The sequence below is a fragment of the Coloeus monedula genome (genome assembly GCF_965178545.1).
Source record: "Coloeus monedula genome assembly, chromosome: 22".
Classification (NCBI taxonomy): domain Eukaryota; kingdom Metazoa; phylum Chordata; class Aves; order Passeriformes; family Corvidae; genus Coloeus; species Coloeus monedula.
In genome coordinates this window covers 4854953-4874037 of record NC_138802.1, presented here as the reverse complement: position 1 = coordinate 4874037, position 19085 = coordinate 4854953, and the positions used below count along the sequence as shown (strand labels likewise).

Genomic DNA, 19085 nt, shown 5'->3' with positions numbered 1-19085 from the left:
TCAAAGCTTGCCAATACTGTATTTAATGTGGCCGATTTTGTTCTACCATGAATTCTGTCTTTTAGGAATTATGAACACATAGTAGTGTCTCTGTTATGACTCTGAGGTTAGGATACAGGATGGAAATAATTGATGTGTCCGTCCCTTCCTCTTGAGAAAAATAATTTAATGAACTTAATGAAAGAGCTTAATTTTCATATTGAACTTTGAAGTTTCCAGTTTAATTAGGCTTCTTAAGGAAAGGTAAACCATCAGTCACAGCTGCATTTCCCCGTTAGGTTTTTCAGAAGCATGCAGGGTTCTGAGAGACAGGCTTCCTTCCAGAATCAGGCACCTGAGATGCCAGAACTTCCCTAGAGGGGAGTTGCAACAAATTGCATTTGAGTGTTTGTTTTCTTTTATGGCTGATGAACCTTTCTTCCCTGGACTTTCACTCCATCTGTTTATTTCAGCTGAGTTCAGACTGATGGCAGAGGTGCTTAGGTACTTAACAGAGGTAGGAAAAGACGTGGCATGTTAGAACCGGGTAAGAAAACTTTAGGACTGGTAAGGATGCAAATACTGTTTCAGGTGAGTGTTTGGGCATTTGTAGAACAGAAGCATGAAAGCAACAGAAAGGGAAATGGGAGTTTTAACCCTCCTTGTAAGATAAATCAAAGCAGAATCTCAGGTGGTTGGCAGTGACAGGAAAATAAAGATAACTGAATGGAAAATAAAGAGGAAGTAATAAAGGGATTATTTAAAAACAAACCTTGAACAAGTGTTTGACTCACATGAATGTTAATTTTAACAAAGTTGGCAGTAAATGCAATGAGAAGTGGCTGTAGCAGAGCACAGAAGGAAGGTGCAATTTGAGCAGGCTCTACCCAAAAACAGACAGAAAGCTTTCTAAAACAATCAAAGCTGATGGTTCCCTTTTGTTTAAAGTTTCTTAGTTCATGTAACCAACCATTCCTCTTTGATACCATTCAGAAGCAAGAACAACTGCCATTGTCCCATTTTTGGAGTCACTGCCATTCAGCTCTAGCTTCATTAGCTCAAAATGCCAATGAAGTAGCTGTAAATAAAATAATATCTTGGTGTTAGGAAACTTCTAACAAAAGCCTTTGAATACGAAGCCTGAGAAAGAAATACATGGTGGTGTTTTCCTCAGAAGAGTCTTAAACAGAATCATCAAGTGATGCTGTAGAGAGGTCATGGTGGTGTTTGGATTCTGAGTTTGCTGTGTTTCCCACCATTCTATATTTTCATGATTTTTGTTTGATTGTCTGCTCTTCTCCTTAACTCCTAAGAGCAGAATGTGTGTGGTTACTGTCAGTCTCACTGGATAAAGGTGAGGAAGGCTGGAATACATGTCATCTTTCTAGGCAATTTTACAGTTTAGAATTTGGGTTTTCATTCAGGAAAGCTGGTGTTCATCCCTTACAAAGGGTAGTTGAGGTATTGAAGTAGTGGGATTTAGCAGCATCTACCATAATTTTTTCTATTACAAAAGTGATTTATACAGTTTGGGTCAAATGTAGCTCTTTCTGTGTTTTCAGTGTAATCTTCCCCAGTGTAGCGTAGAAGCTCCTGCAGCCTGTCCAGGTGGCACTGCAGATCATCTTCAGTTTAACTTGCATTTCATCCACAGATAAGCAGCTCATGTGCAGGTTCGTGTGAGCAGTGAGAATCTGTATCAAAATGTGCAGATTATGAGATGGAAAGCAATTGAAATTCCCAGGCAGAAATGTTGAGTACTGGAGCAACATTACAGATGAGGCCATTTCCCCATTTCCTGCCAGTTTGAAAAGACAGCAAGTTTTATGGCCAATTAGTGGCAATCAAAAGCCATGGAAAGTGTCAGTTTTAATGTGCAGAACATCTGGTATCTGTAATTAGTATCTTTGAAAGAGGTTTTGGGATAAAGGATCATCTTTGAGAAGTTTGAAGTATTATTTTGTTCTTCCTGGTTTTCATTTGTACCATGGGATAAAATGTGTCTGGCCAGCAGCCAGGTTGAAAGTTTTCGTCTCAGTTTGTGTTAAATTCAGCCTTTCTTTTACAAAGCTTCTTGCACAAAGTGAACACACTTTACTCCAGTGTATTTTTATGTGGAGAAATGGGCATGGGTAGATTGAACAGAAACGGTGATATATTTTGTGGGAAGAACTGGTTTGATGTGGACTTGACATCCTCGATGTGCCCCATTCAGAAGCAAATTGGTGGCAGCTTTGAATGAGCCTTACCCAGGAGAAACTGCTCAGTTGATAATGAGAGTCCTGCAACAATGCAGCAACTGCACACATGGAGATGCACAGCTGGATAGAGGAATGTAGAGGTGACCATTTGACAACTGAAAAAAAGAGGGATTAGAGAGCTTTTAGTTTTACACCTGCTTTACAGCTTCATTTCAAAAAAATGGGGTTTACCAGCTGATTTTCCTGGAAAATAAAATGCACCATTGCTGTTTTGCTGACTCATTGGAGAATTCAGTGAGCAAAGGAGAATTTAAAATGAGGTATGCAAAGAGTTGCCAAGTCATAAACTGTGACACTGGAAATAAGCATTTATCATAGATGAAATGAAATTTCGTTTTAACCTGCAGTTTTTGAGTGGTTACGTGTCAGGCGGACAGGCACATCTATCCCATATATCACCATTAGCATCTGAAGGAGAAAAAATGGGGTGTGGGTTTGAAATTCATCATTTCAGTCTTGATAAATGGCTGACTGCACCTCCCTACTGTGTATTTGAAGTTGTAGAGTTCTGTAGAAAATGTTAAATAGTACAAACTTAAACTTGAAGTTCCTTAGCTGTGTATCACTGAGAAGTGAAAATAGTGTTTCTATGGCCAGGGGAGAAGGCCAAGCTGTACCAGAAGATCCAAACAACTCACAGAGTTGTTCACTATTTACACACATACACACACACACGAGGGCAGGGTGGCAGGTCCAGTTCATGTGCTTGCATGGGGTTTCCTTCAAAATACCTAGTAGAACATGGAAAACCTGTTAGTTTTTAAACAGGAGGTTCTTTCAGATCCCAAGTGTGGTCACAGGTGGTCATGGCAGAAAAAGAAACTGGTTGGAAAGAGCCCGAGTGCTGCAGTTAGCGCAGATGGAAATGCTTTTGGAAATCAAGATCAACAGAGCTGGTAAAGATGATGTTAAAACCAAACCTAAAGTGCCCCCTCTGAATACTTTGTTGTTACCTATTAACTCAAGGCACTGGATCTCCTCAGGCTTTCTCTCTGTTTTTCAGTATATTTAAGGAAGGGGGTGAAGGAGGGCAAATAATTCCATTCCCAAAAAATAAACAAACTCGGCTTGGTAAGAGTTAAGGCTGGGGGGCGGGGAATTATCTGTTAAGAGTATTAGTTGTTTAATAAAGCACAGTTGTCCTCCAGATGAACCCGCCAGTGACTCCGCAATTGGGGTCATTCCAAGTTCATGCTGTGGACTTTTGACTGCCTTCTGTGTCTGTGAAAACAGCCGGCGGTTCCTGCAGGGATCACTCATTCTGCCCTGTAACACAAAACTATTGCCAGCGGGCACCTGCTGGTGCGGCTTCCCAGGAGGTCCCGGAGGGAAGCGACCCAGCTCCTGGGGCATGGCGGGGTGGGAACAGCGGGGCTCCCCTGGGATACCCGGCTAATCAGGCTCCTCACAGCCGGCCCATCAGGGGTTCCCGCGGCTGCCAGCAGCCCGTGTCAGGATGCATTAGGAAGCTCAGTTAACGATGAGATGTGAGCTAATTAAAGCTCCTTTACTTTGGGCATATGACATAAATGCGGGTGGGGAATGCTGCAGGGAATCTCAAGGAGCACGTTCAGTGGAAAAGCTGTCGGCTCCTCGTGGTTGTCAGTAATTTGGAGAGGGTCAAAGTTTATGTTGCTCTGAAAATGAGAAGCTGATTATCGCTTTTTGCTGATTTAGTATTTTCTAAATTAAGACTCTGTTGGTGCTGTTAAGAGTACCAGGACTCGTTTCTCTTTGCACAGCTTGGCTGGGTTATAAATGCTTTGGGGGCTTGGCCTGAACTGTCCTTTCTGGCTAGGACTGGATCAAAGAGTTGACTTGGGTCTGTCTCGATGTGTAAAGGAAAGTGTAAAAGTCTAGAGCATATAAATTTAACTGAATTCACAAACTTTCCTGCTAAAATGCCCCAAGTAATTCTTAACAGACTGACCAAAGCCATAGCAAAAGCGTTTTGGGGAACAGCTTCAGACCAGTAGGCCTTTGAAACCTGACAAACAAACACCTGTTGTGTTTTCAAATAAAAGCATTTTACTTTTTAATCCCAGTATAATACACCATTGACCACAGTGATAGGAAGGGATGAAGCTGTTTGTTGTCTGTGCTTACTGGTGGCCAGTTTGTAAAACGAAATATGTACTGCTTCCACTCTATAACAATATATGTATTGATGAGCAAAGAAGCTGCTCTACAAGTTATTTTTATGGTAAGTCACAGAAATACATTACATATCAATCCTGAGATGTTGAAGTAAAAGCAGGAAAACTTAGGCTGCAAATTTACTGGACAAGTTTATCTGTTCCACTGCACCCAGTCCTTGTGTATATCCAAGAATCCTGCATGGCTTTTTGACTTTTGCACTTTCCAAAGAATAGAAGCAAGGTTTGAAGATGACCCTTTTAAACCACAAATCCTAACAGCATGTATATATGTCTCCTTAGCCTAGAACATGTACATTCTGAGGACTTTTTGCCTCTATAGGCAAGTGCTTAATTTTGAACTGTTTTAATTTACTGACAGACAACAGCATAAAAATTGGCTTCCTCTAAAATACCTTTAACAGGTTGTAGAGTTGTAGGAAATAAAGGTGATTTTTAATGATGTTGCTACAAGGCAAGTGAACATGAAGGACTGAACTCCTTTCTAAATGACATCTGCAAAGCAAAGATGAGAACCAAATAAACCCTGTGTTTTCTGATTTAAACACAGTTCATTGTGAGGTTTGCACAGAAGTTTTAACTGATCCAGAATTAATGTCATCACTTTCTCCCTTAACATTCCATCTTGGAATGTTCTGCTTTGCTCAGTCAATAATATTTGTAAATGTACCATTCTCTGATGCTAGAACTACAATGGAATGTTTGGACTCAGGTCATAATTGTGTATTTATCCTTTTGGGATGTCCTTAGAGAACCAGGCAGCGCCAAGAACTTTAAAAGACTTTAAAAGATGACTAAAACCTTATTTCCATGCTGTGTGCTTCATGCATCTGGCTTAGAGGGAACAGGCAGTCCAAAGTCGAGTTTCCATTTGCTTTGAATTCTTTTTGTGCCCCATAAGCCTTATTGTTTGGCACCAGCTTTGGTTCACAAACATTGTATATAGGTGGTTTTGTTTTTCTTCTATTGCTTGAAACAGCAGGGATATGTAGTCAGTGGTAAAAGGTTTTCGTGGCAAAACTTCCTTAATTACTGTGCCTTTAAAAACAAACACAGCAAATTATCCAAAACATGAATAGATTAGTTTCTTGTATTTAATCTGCTTTTGCAGATCTTGGTGAGTAGTTAGTATTGATTGGTGACACTGTGTAAATGTAAAGCAAGAAATGATGAATCATTGATTTACTTGAGTCTGCAGAGGAGGAGGCTGAGCCCAGCGTGCCCCGGGCTTGCAGAAGTGTATTAACATCTTCAATGATTGTGAAGTGCTGAGAGTGGTTAGCATGCTCATCTAAAGATAGTGTGCACAGTAGCATAGTGTCCTGGGATTTGGAGGAAAATGTCATATTTCACCCTTCTCAGGAGGATGAGTTTATGTTAGATCAGGTAGGCTGAAGTGCAGTGGGGAATGTTTTCTGCTTACAGTATGTTACCCGTCAGTAGCTTCATATCTTCCATGAACCGGTGTGGGATGAAAAACAGGGATCCAAGTGTCTTTAGAGTGTAGACCTGAAAGAAAAGATCAGTGTCCCTCTGTAGAAGGAAAGTGGAGAAAGAACCATGTGCTTTGGGGACAAAAAGGGTGAGAGGAGACAGAGGGTGTCTTGTGAATGAAGGTGGATGAATGCTCAGCTGCCTGGGGCTTTTAGGAGGGGTTCTCCTTCTGTCCAGGCAAAAAGGGTAAGACAAAGCATTAAATAATATGTACTGATGGTAAGTTGAAATATTTTAAGTACCTGAAATGACAGAGCTTTTAAGCAGTAGTCTGGAAGGCTCCTATTCCCCTCTGGAGAGGCCAAATTGACAAATAAAACACCCACTTCTACGTGTGCCTTGTGCAGACTGGCTTCGTCCAGAAACACTGGGAGCCTTTTGGTCTGGAAGCAGGTAACTTCCCTTAGCTGAAACTAATGTATTGTGTTGCAGTTCTGTTTCAAGGCAAGGGATGTCTGAAGTGGGGAGAATGCAGAGATAAAAGACCAAGTGACTCATTTCTTTTTTTCATCAGCAAGTAGACAAAGAACTCATTATGAAAATTAGGGTAGAGAAGAGGGAGCTGTTTTTTTACAAGTCCCTTGATTAGTTTCATGTTTGTTCCGAAGACTGTTGTGTTTAGTTATGTTGGCATTTACATGGTCTTGAGTAGGCTTTGAAGTTACCAGGTCACACCTTATTAACAAAAGCTGAGGAAGACAAGGGTGGGTCGCACTTTTGGTGTCACCTTTGTTTATCTGGAGCTGATTTGCTGTGTAACCGGGTTAACACCTCAATAAGGCACCGTCTCTGCTCTTTCACGAGTCTTAAAACCTCAACCTCAGCAGCTGATACTGCACTCCCCAAAGGAGGTATCTAAAAGCAAGACCGGGAGGGGGAGGGGGGCGGAAGCAGCCTGCTTTTGTGCTTCAGCTTGTTCAAATCTCCCTTCAGAGTTTAAGCTGGACTTAAAACTGCTTACATTTCTAACGCTTGTTTAGGTTTCTGATCCAGAAGTAACTGCTGAGGAACTTGTTCTCAGTAAAGTGATTATAACCTACACAGACTGGACAGGAGGTGTTGTGCAGGTGTTTGGTTGGTTGTGGGTTTTTTATGTTAGAAATCTTTAATTTTCCTATTGTATAGTAGATACAATCCTATTAGTCGAAATAGATTTCAGAAACCATTTCAAGGAAGGTATTTCTGAGGTGCACAGAAAAGTTAAAAAGAAGTGTCAAGTTGTGATCCCCAGCAGGTATTTCACTCAGGTGGTATTACCTGTAATGGGTGATATGGATGGATGTGGTTGAGATCAGGAATCAGGGTAATTCAGACACCACAGTCTGAATCTTTATTCAAATACGAGTCTAAACCTTTAACACAGAAAAGGGTGAGTTACCCCCTTGCCCAGCAGCCCTTCCCATCACTTGCTAATGCCTGTGGAACATCCCTTTGTTTTATCTTCCCTGGCATTTCACCTCTAATTGGTAAACTCTGCACCGAAGCGCAGGAGGGGACTGGTCCCAGCTGGAAATGGCTCAGGAGGGACCGACTCACTGTGCTCCCTGCGGAAACCCCTTGGTTTGGGTACAAATGGTGCAGATGGTGACAAAAGTTTGGCTTCAGTCTTTAATAAATGAGGCCAGAAAACAAACAGTCCTGGGGAGAGGGGATGAGGAGCTGCATCAAAAAGTAATTCAACACGAAGTTCATGTCTTGTAACTAACATGTTGTGAGTTCAGATTTTGTCACCTGAACCAGAGCAAAATGGAAACATTTCATGGTACATTTGGTACATTAAAATCCTTAAATTATCTTGCTTACAGCTGTAATTCAGTGCTATTTTCTAAATAACACAAACAAAAATGTCTCTGTTTAACTTTGGGTTTATAGCTAATGGAGTTTGACTTTTAAACTGTGTGCATGGGATTTTTTCCTTTTTCCTCCTTACTAAGAAAAATGCACTATTACATTAAAATTATGTCTACACACAAACAGGACTGCTGTGGACCATTAGGTGTCAGATTATGTGTCATGGAGGAAGGGCAATTTGAGGAAAGACTGGATTGTATTCACAGGAAGAGCTGGGGTAGTGGAGCTGGACAGTGTGGGTGCAGGGGGGGAAAGCTGTAAAGAGACATTACCAGTTCTCATCAGTAAGTTGGTTTATTCCTGCTTGGCTGATTGTCCAGTCATGCACTACTGTAACTTCCAAAATGTGTTCTTGAAAAATAATTTTCAGGTCCTGTAACGAGGTTTGATTTGAAGACCTGTTGAGCCTTTCAGTTTCTATAGCAACTACTCTAACCCTCATAAGCAAAGTATTTTTCCAGAAAAACCCCTAATCTTAAACACAGTTCATAAATAGCTTCAGGTTGGTTTGTATTTCTAGGATAATTTTTTTTTAAAATAGCATCTACATTAAGTTCACAGCATCTACATTAAGTTCACAACAAGGTCAGAAGTAACTCAGACCTTGACCACTATGTTCTGTTTAGTGTCCATATGATCAAGTCTCAAGAAAGGTCATGGGATTTCATTTTTGTCCCTGTTGTTAAAATCTACTTGTTTAGATAATTGGAGCCACTGGAGTTGTTTGTCTTTAAGCTCAAAAGGAGTTTTTCAAACTGGGACATAGTGTCATTAGTGAAAAAGAAACACAGCCTTGGAAGAAATGGCAGAAAAATGAGGGGAACTTCATTGTGGCATTGAACTGTTTGTCCAGTTATTTTTTAATCTTCAATGTATCAGGGTTTCACACGAGGTCTAAGTTGTCCTCTGGTGCACACCTGAGCCACGGAGGGGTTTTACCTCTGCAAAGGTAGCTGCTGTGGGTGGATGTAGAGGAGATGGTCCTTGAGACATAGGCAGGTCCTTACACAATGAAGTCCTTGTCCTGGAAGAGCTGTGGTCATGCAGGATACCAGGGACTTCAGCATCCTGAGTGACATTCCTGGGGCACCTGGCCCAGTGAAAGATGCAACAAAGCTTTAAATGATCTTTCCTTCCTCAGGGATGGAGAGGATGAAGTTTGTTCATTTATTGAAAGGAGGTAAGAATGCTGATAGTAGTTGAAAGTGGTACAGGAGGTGTCCAACTACATTTAATCAAAACCCAGCTAGTGTTTGGAAAGTATTCCAGGAAAATTCCTGCTAGGAGCCCTTTTCTATAGTAACATCCTGAATGAAAGGCAAAGTTTCAGGTTTTCTGTCTCCTTTTCTTGCCTCCCTCCTTCCACCAAGCTTCTGGTTCCTATCTAATTACATCAGACTAAAGGTCAGCAGATCACAGTAGATCGTTTTTATTTGGTGCTTTTTCATTGACTCGCACACAGCAATGGTTAGAGTTCTCAGAACAAATCCTGTTTGGACATAATGTTCCCTTTCATCCATGAGCATGTCTCCCCACACTGTTCAAGGTAAGTGTAAGGAGTCAAAATGCTTCACACACACACTCGGGGTTGCCCCTGGGCCTTTAGTATGGTACCTGTGGACACTTGTTGGAGGTTAGGATTTTTCTTTTTTTGTGCTTTCTCTCAGGGAATTTTCTCCCATTTGTTGCCTAAGGGATGATAATAATGATACTTAAGAGAGACAAAAGATGTGCTGGGAGGAGGAGGACTGGGAAGGGTGCCGTTGGCTACCCTCTTAACTGGGGGGACTTTCTCTTGGGAAGGGCAGAGATACCGAGAGATACCTCTAGGGCTCAGCTCCTAGCTCTAGCTCTCGGGTTGGGGAGACGGCTGGGCTGCGGTTGTTGCGGGGAGAATTCGCTGCCACGGCGGAGTTCTGTCTTTTACTGCTTCTCCTACCGGGGCTTCGCTCATAAGAGCGACCGTTTAACTGGGACCTTATCAACACCTGATCTCACTGGAAAGGACCCTCACCATCTGCTAGGGTGCCTTAGGGGAAAAACCCGGGACACCAAGCTCCGAGCCCCACCGATGGAACATCTCCCGGCTGTTTGTGGGAGCCCAGCTGCCACTGCCCAGCCCCGCTGTTTTTCTACCACTGCTTCGGGTTTCTTACTACACTTTAACCTGACACCCTCCGTCCGCCCGACCCCCGCGGCTCCTGGTGCGGCTGCAGAGTTTCTGCTACGCTTTGTTTGCTACCCTGTGTGTGCCCGTCTCTGCTGTTCCAGCCTGCTGCTCCGAGGTTCCTGCAACAGTTCATTTCACGACCCAGAGGAGCACTGAGACCGGCTCCATCCCTCCCTCCCCCGTGAGTTTGCAGCAGGAGCCCCTTTTTCTCTCTCTTGCCGGCTGTGCCCGGCGTTACCATGTGTGGGAGAGGCAGCTGAGCTCGCGCCACAGCGCCCCCTGCAGGCGCGGGGGAATCACCGCACCTGCCCTGCCCGGCCGGGAGCCAGCAGCGCCCCTGCCGGCCGTGAGTGGAACTGCACCGAGGGGAAAGCGCCTACGGCCGACAGAGGCCGGCACTGGGTCTCTGGTTCTGTTTGCTGTTGCTGCTGTTGTTGTTGTTACTTGCCTTGTTATACATGCCAGTAAAGAACTGTTATTCCTTTTCTCTTATACAGGGCCTGAAAGCCCTGTAATTTCAAAGTTAGAATAATTTGGAGGAGAAGGGGGTCATATTTTCCATTCCAAGGGAGGTTCCCGCCTTCCTTGGCAGACACGTGTCCTTTAAACCAGGACAACACTTCCCAGCACAGCTTGGAATCCTGTCAGGGATCTCCCCATGTCATGCTGTGAGTGTGGCCTGGCTCCCACTCCTTCTACAACACAGCCTCTTCTACCCTGAGTTACTAAAAAGAATTTAATTCACTCTTAAAAATGTTTTAGTTTCATGACAGGCATATTTGCCTTGAAGCTTTGCACGTATTTTTTCAGAGGAAAAGCTTTATATCTAAATAGCATTCCTTTGAGGTTTTGAGGGGTTGCAGTTGGGTCATTGGCATTGCTTTTGGTACATCTTTCACAGACTTGGTTTGTTTTGGCTTGGCCACAGTAATTGGTGTACCTCCTTGTCACCACCGTTGTATGTGTTGATGTAGTTCTGAGCTTTGTCCATGGCAAAAGGATTGGACAGATTTCGTTATGTAGCAAAATGATTTGTATAAATGTGCATTTCACAAGTAGGATTTAGGTATTTTCTGCAGTGAATCTACTTAGGAAAAACAGCTTTTGTTCTTTTAATAACGGAAAAGGTTCTTCTCTTGCAGTTTGCTGGGACTTTGTCAGATGGTTTGGGAAAGACCATGGATAACAGACATCAGACAGAGCGGGAATACATCCGATATCATGCTGCAACCAGTGGAGAACACCTTGTAGCTGGAATCCATGGACTTGCACATGGTAATCCTTAGCTGTAATCTCAATTCATTTCTCTCTTAAAAGGGATGATCAGATTGCAAAGAACAGTGGTTGTTACTGCTGCGTGTTTGCTGGAAGCCTGGGCAGTGGAGCTATCAGAGGCTTTATGCTTGAGTTTCAGTACTGGCAGGTCGGGGTGGGGGCATTGTTTGGTTTTCAAGTCAACAGAAACTACATTTAATCAGGGCTTTTCACATGTAACTGGAAGTAATTTTTTTTTTGCAAATTAAAATGAAATTGCAAAGAAAGTTCATCCAGAACATCCATTTCTTTGTAGAGGCATGAAATACTCACACAGGTTTTTTTTGAGGGCCAGACATTAAAATAAAATGTTAGTATGGCTGGGTTGTAGCTTTCTTATGTTTGCTTTTAGTTCCAGAAACCTGAGTTTCCTTGGAATCAGTACATCAGTTTAAAGTTACATTTCACCAGTTGGGTTATTTCCTGTTTTTTTTCAGTGTACTAAGAACTAGAGGCACGGACTTGTGTAAAAGGCAGTGGACTAGTTTTAATTTGGCCAGAACTTCACATCGATTTAGTTCATGATTTATCTGTTGAAGAACGTTAGATCAATACAAGCCAAGTTTAAATCAAATATTTATATTTTGCATCATCTTTACTCAGTTTGTTTAAATATTATTCTCACAGTGTAACTGTTGCAGCCTGTGCAAAGCTGATTTGGCTTTCAGTAAAAGAGGATCTTTTCTATGCTGAGAAAAGTCTTTTTGCTTTGGTCACACAGAGACACTGTAGGTATGAAATGGATCATGAAAGGTTCCTCTCGCACCAGTGTGCTGTACAGTCTGACATAAATTGGTAGAAACACGGGAAATCCAAAATATCTGAGTCTTTGCTGAAAAGTCCATTATGAAAGCACTTAACTGTGTTGTATTATCCAGTAATTAGTGTGGCTGTTCTAATCCTAAGTCTGTGGCATTTTTAAATGCTTCCCATTCAGTTTTTTGAAAAAAGAAAGGAACTGCTAATTACTACATTTCAACAGACAGGATTTAATCATAAACTATAGTTACTCAAGAGGAGAGATTTAAATACTTTGTGCTTGTTGAGTTTGGCTGTTGAGATTTCCATGGTCTGTACTTGAGTTACAGACCTCAGAGGAGCCCTTGCCTGCTGGAAGCTGGGCAGGTGAGTGCTTGAGCCAGGGCACTAGAAACTATCTTTTAATCATGGAGATATGAAATCTCTAAAGTGTGTTCTCAGACAATGTGAACTGTTCCAAGTCTTTTGAAACTTCAGTAGGTGCTTGATTTCTCAGAGCACTGATGTTTGCAGGAAGGGAAATGTGCACAAAAATGTCTGTTGGCAGCATCATAGTTAAAGTCATTGAAACTGACTTTAAAGACACTTAAAGTGCCAGTTTAAAATAATTGACTTCGTCCAGTGGAGAAATGCATTCTACTGTTTTCTGTCTCAAGTTGTACCAGCTTTTGTAGTGATAGAATTTAGTCACATCCTAAGTAACCAGTTAACCTGTGCAATGGATGAGGACTCTTGGTAAGTGCTGCTGGAAGTGAACCAGTATAGAAATATTTTTAAATACACATGTTTAGTGATGAATTAAATATTTTTCTGTGGGATATTATTGTCTGTACGTATGCATGTGTATACTACATACAAAGTAAAGTTATTGGTTAATGTAATTAAGTTTGAAACAGTGTGTATTAAATTAAATGCACAATAAACTCTGTAGGTAGAGAGCCGTCAGGTGGATGAGGTTCTGTACATTCTAGAGCCAATAATTCTGGACTTCTCTGCTGCTCTTGTCTTTGCCAGGTATCATTGGAGGATTGACAAGTGTCATAACGTCGACAGTGGAAGGTGTGAAAACAGAAGGAGGGGTCAGTGGTTTCATATCCGGCCTGGGGAAGGGGCTGGTGGGCACTGTCACCAAACCTGTGGCAGGAGCGCTGGATTTCGCATCGGAAACCGCACAGGCAGTGAGGGACACTGCGACCCTGAGCGGCCCCAGGTCAGCCACCAGTTGGGATTTCTAGTGAATAATACTATAAAACTGTGTATTAATGCCTGCTGCAACTTCTGAACCGATTGTCTTTCTGCAAGCAAAGCAACAATTATCAAGGTTAACATAAGCTGTTATCAGCCCATTTAATTCCATTTGCTTTTTGTTTGATAGATGGCATTTGTTGATACTCTAACAAGAGTGAAATTTGCCCGAAAAATCTGCAACATAAACCAGGAATTATTAAGCTACAGCATTAGATAAAGTAAAGGTTTTAGAAAGGCTGTATGGTAGTAAGGTTAAACTTCTACCACTAAATCCTCACACAGAGTTGAAATGAAGGAGTTCTCCTTGCTCTACCTCCAGTTTTCATTTCACTGTAGAAAAACAGCTCTTGAAAGGTTTGAAGAGTTCTGTCATCAATATAGTGTCACTATTTTCTAATTTTCATTTCGTGCAAAATTCTCAGTTATGAAAGGGAGTGGCTGTGTGCCCTTATGTGCATGTGACCATCCTCCTCTGTGTGAGGGGTCAGCACGTCAGGACAGATGCTTTGGCTTCTTCCTGTGCTCAGTTACTGGTGTAACATGGGCTCAGCAAAGTAATGATGGTTTTGCTTAAAATAAATAAATGTTCATTAGCACTGCCTGTGAGTGTGGCAGAGGGAAAGGGCCAAGTTCTGAAAGGGCTGCTCTGAGAGAAGAGTTTTTGTGCTCTTTGTGGCCAAAAGTTTGCTTTGTATTACTATGCCAAGAAGTCCTGTTCTGTGTACACTAGACCTGTCTGCTGAAGAAGTGAAAGAAAACCCTAAGCAGGTTTTATTGTCAGAAAGCTTGGTGAAAAATGTCTGAAAAATGCTGGGTTTTCTGCTTGTTTTGTCTTCCCATTTGGCTTTTCCATTTCCTGTGTTTTATTATGCCACTCTTGGATTCTGAAGGGTCTACATCAGGGTTTCAGTAAAAAATAAGTTTAAGTGTGAGTGAGTTGAAGGAAGCCTGAAGAATGACCTTAGGTGGGCTTTGTTCTGAAAATGGAAGTTTGTACACGTGTGTATTACATATTTGGGACTTTACCCTGATTTGTAAAACCAAGAGGTCAAGGATTGAAATTTGGTAAGTATATTTGCATGCACAAAATTAAATGAGAACTCTCAGTGCATCCCTGAGAAAACGCATCCAGTGTTTCGCTTGTGCGTGTCTTAATTTTGTGACTGTACAGGTTGACTGATGTATGTAAAGGTGGGGAGAAGCACACCTGGCTATGCTGTTAGCTGGATTTCTGGTTGAGCTGTGTGTCTATTGTAATTTGTTTCAAGATAAAAATACTCTTAAAATTCTTGTTTTGACACGCTTCTGTGAGATACAGCCTGTATGCAGTGGGTGTTACCAACAGTTGCCAAACTGGACACCAGCCAGGAGAGAGAGGGCAAGAGGGTCTCCAGCCAGCCTGATCTTGGGCTTGTATTTCCTTTGGGAAATATTTCTCTTTGCCTTGCTAACTGTCAGTTCAGAGAAGAGGTTAGGACAGATGAGCTGAACCATGTTTTTGCTTCCACTAGATTTTGAAATCCTTTTGTCATGCATGAGCACTGTAAAATGATTTTATTTTATTTTATTTTATTTTATTTTATTTTATTTTATTTTATCCACACAGAGTTGAGTTTCTGATCCAACAACCTTTTATAAGAGGAAAGGAGAGGAAAAAAAAAAAAAAGGGAAAAAAGCCCAGACCTTTCTCAAGGTTACTCAGTTACTACAGTTCTCCAGTCTACAAAAGTCCAATCAAAACTTTTTTTAGCTAAACAAATGTACTTGAGAACATGTAGGTAGTGTAAGGAATGGGGTGGGACCAAAATGCCACCTCCATCTGTAAGCAACCTTGCACTCATGTTTTGTTTGGTGTGTGGGTTTCATGTACTTATATAATGAAGGAGCCAAATTGTTCTTTTAGGGGTTTAAAAAAGCCCCACACAACAAAGGGTTTGTCTGTTTTCTGGGCTGCCGTGTACCACTATCCCCCTGCCGCCTTTGTAACTGCTCAAGTATGTGTGGTTTGGAATCAGGAGAATAACGTTCCAAGCCCGAGCTGCTGGCTGCGGTTGGAGTGTGCTGGGCTGTGTTGGCTCTTCCAAGCTCGGCACACAAGAACAGCCTTCCCTGATGGATGTGACTGAATGTGCATGGGAGGAGCTGGTCTCCAGTGTAGTTTTGCACACCTGAAGACTGAGTTCATAAGCGTGACAAGAGCTGTGTGACCTTACCCTCTACACGCTCCTGGTGCTGCTGCAAAGCTGACTCAGCCAGTTAATTGCAGTTGCATTTAAATAGCAGGATATGTAACTGTAAATTACAGGCCCATTGCAATTCTCTAATTACATGGTTGAATTTTAAAAAAAGCTCTGAATTTCAGCTGCTTGACTTTAACCATTGGATCAGATTTGAGTGGGATGAAGAATTTTAATTGAGGTTGTTGGCTTTCCTAAAAGACATAGTTTAATTCCAGCAAAGTTCATGAATGCAATCAACAGTCTGCAGCATGTGTTCCTGTGATCAGGCTACATGGATATGAGTCTTTTTTGTCTTGAAATGTGTTGATTTGTGTTGGAACTCCTGCAGCTGGCACACGCCATGTGTTGGGAACAGGGAGCCAGATCAGCACGGCTGAGGCGCAGGTGATGGGTTTAGACCTTAAGGGGGTAGTTTCAAAGGTGATTGGTTTAAAGTGCAAGAAAATATTTTTAAATCTGACTTTAGACTGGACTTTTTAAAGGCTAATCTTACAAACTTACTATCTAATCATAAAGCTGCCCTACTACTTCTAAATTTAATGCAGAAGAGAGCATAAAGCAGTTGGTGAAAGTGCAGTATACCTCTAATTTATAAACAGTTAATGTCTATGATTTGATACCTTTATTGAGTGGGTTTTATGTGTTCCAAGTACTACAGTGTCACATGCAACAGTTCTGATTATTTCCATATTTTTCATATACTGCCAAAAGTCTTTAAAGCCCAGTTCAAAACAGGAAAGCTGTTATGTCTCTGGATATGCTTGGAGAGCTCTTGCTTAGAAACGTGTTTTACATCCTGGTACAGCACGAGTAAAGAACATTTATATTTAGATGTGTGTCTAACCTAAGAAGTAGTACAGGAAACTGTCTTTATGGCTTTCTTTCAGGCTTCTGCCAGGTCAGTGCAAGTTTAAGATTATTCTTGGACTGTTGCTGCAAGGGTTTGTGTTCTTTTTTGAGTCACAATGTGAAAATTAGAAGTAAGGAGATAACTCCATGACCTCCTCAATTCTGATGAATTCTGTCCATGAAGTAGACTGTTATTAGTAAAGAATAGTTTGAGATTGGAAAGCCATTAATAGTCACAGAAGATTGTTACGTAAATATTTTATTCTTTTAAATGTACTTCATGTGGAAAGCGGCAGCCTGTGCTAGTTGTTCCTTTGCTCATCACTTGGAGTTGTGCAGTGAGGTTGCAAAGTTTGACACAATGTCAAAAGAAGGTGATCTAATTTGATTTTTTTTGCCTTTTTGCATGCATCTCTCTGTTAGCTGTGATTTGCCTTGTGAGGTCAAAAGTAGTGTGGTTGACAGCATGAGTATCAGTGACACCAAGGAGAAGTAGGAAATATGTACATAATTGTATGGAGACCAGCTCAGCCAATATATTGCCACGAGGTTCTCAGGTTTTACAGTATATATTGCTTGAACCTTTACACTTCTGTATGTGCCTCAGATTTGGTCCTGACCTTGGACTTGATCTAGCTCTGACTTTACAACTCTTTACAATAATGTCAGTCATGTATGGGCCATGATTCTGGTCAAGGGGATGTTGTTATTCTCCTGGTAAGCCCTTCCTGAGATTTTCCTAGAAGCCAGAGAAAAAATGTATTTATCAGTCTAATCAATTATTTACTTCAGCAGTGTGATTTCCTTCACATCCTATTTTCTTTCTCCCAGTGGGATAACAGGTCTTCATGATAATCTGTTTTCTTTGAGCAGATTTGTCCTTGTTGCACAGCTGTAGCCATGGGCTTTTCCTCAGTGTCAGCTCAGCCTCCCATGCTCAGTTACTGTCCAACTGGATTTTGTGGTTTACATTCTTCTGTCATTAGCTGATATCCACATTGTTCCCCTGCTTTTGTGGAGATGCTTTGAAATTCCCCATCTGCAGGTTCCCATCAGTGTGGTGTGAAAAGGGCCCGTCATTCCTCTGCTCTGGGACAAGCTGTGCTCTGCAAGCCACCCAGAATTGTCTTGGTTTTACTGCCATATCCCATTGCAAACTGATGCCCATTTTTCTGCTTGCTGTTTTGCCCCAAGAGGTTTTCTTTATGTTTTGTTTGATTTTACTGCTTTGCAGGTATCTCCTTGTCATTTCACATTTGTGTTCTGGGTTATTTTTCCCCAGAAATGCAATGTTGTAGGTTGAACCCCATTTAATTTCCTGGCATATTTCTGACCTCTTCAGGTCCTTCAGTACTTCAGTGTCCTCCCTGGGGTTTTAAGTGCTTCTTAATTTGTCCTCCAAATGTAGTTTTATATCACTAGATCCTTGTAGTTAAGCAAACCTGGGTTTGTGTCTACACATTTAGCAGCACCTCAGCAGATGCTTCTTTTTCTGTGACCAGTCTCACCTGCTCAGTATTCTTCTGTTAAGTTTTATTTTATCACTGGTAGCTTTCTGTAGTTCATTTGGAGATACTGGCACTGTTCTTGAAGTGTCTGCTCTTGCTTGTTGCATAAGTAAATGTGGATTTCCTCGTGGGAGAAGCAGTTCCCCAAATGCAGCCCTGTTTCTTTTCAGTGTGGCTGATTTAATCTCAAAACCTTAATTTCTTTCTGAAAATGCACCTCAGCTAATTTAGTTTCTAAACTAGAAAGATGCAGTAATCCATCATCTAAGACTTAAAATGATTTCTAAATAAATGAAGCTGCCTTTAGAATGAACAGAAAGTGGTTCTCTGTTCCTTTTTCTATTCAAGGAGTGCTTCTTTCATAAGACACTTCTGGCTTCTAGCTGGTTCTCTTTTCTATAGCTCTCTGTAAGAATGTGTTAGATTTTTTTCTTGTTTCTACTCAGATCTTATTTTGCACAAGTCTTATGCTGTGCATCAAGAAACTAGTAGCGCTTTTTGTCAGTCAAGTAGTGATTATGTTTGCCTGGGAGTGGAATCTGTCAAGATTGCTTTGCATGCTCACTCTTCCTGAGGGGAAAATCAACTTCCCCTTAAAGCTCTTTGGAAGGAATTCAAGCAGCTGAGGCTTGTGATGACTGTTCTGGAGTGCCCAAAGTTAGGAGAACTGAGGATGGGGTGCGATGCTACCCCACATTTCCCTGCACTTCTGAAGCTCAACGTACTCATACAGTGGCTAATAAAACTTAGTATTTGAAGAAATAAAAATAAAATTTTCAAAGTTTTTTCAAAATTTTTCAAAATTTTCTAAAAAAATTATAGAAATAAAGGAAAGTGAAGTCAAGCCTGAGTACCTCTGTGTGAGAATGAAATACAGGGAGGCAGCTTTTCTTTCCTTTTTTTTGTGTCCTCCACCAGCACTGACAGGCTGGGCATCTCACAGTTTGTTCCCTTTGCCCTCCCTCCTGGAACAAAGAGCTGAAGGATAATTTCTTGGGACTTACAGGCTCTGTTCTTCACAATAAAACAGGATTTGCTATGCATGGCTGAAGAAATGATGCACGTAGTTAGTTTTCATTGGGTTTCTTTAGTAATCCACAGGATACAGTAAAAGAAAGATGAAGTTTTAAAACATTGAGTTTGCTTAATCATATTTTATTATGCAGTCTGTAATCCTAGAGCCTCATGTGTAAAAGTGTCACAGTTTCTAGAACAATACACTGTCCATTGTTTGTGCGCAGTAAAAGTCAGATGGT

The 19085-nt window shown here is 41.5% G+C and overlaps 1 protein-coding gene across 6 annotated transcripts in view; it reads left to right on the top strand.

Annotated features, from left to right (window-relative positions):
- The window catches only part of VPS13D (vacuolar protein sorting 13 homolog D), a 96856-nt gene that overhangs the window by 61925 nt on the left and 15846 nt on the right, over positions 1–19085 (top strand). For all 6 annotated transcript variants that reach the window (XM_082295692.1, XM_082295691.1, XM_082295689.1 and 3 more), the window contains 2 exons: positions 11054–11186; positions 12999–13194. In XM_082295692.1, coding sequence (XP_082151818.1) covers positions 11054–11186; positions 12999–13194 — 329 coding nt within the window. The remainder of the gene's footprint in view (positions 1–11053; positions 11187–12998; positions 13195–19085) is intronic.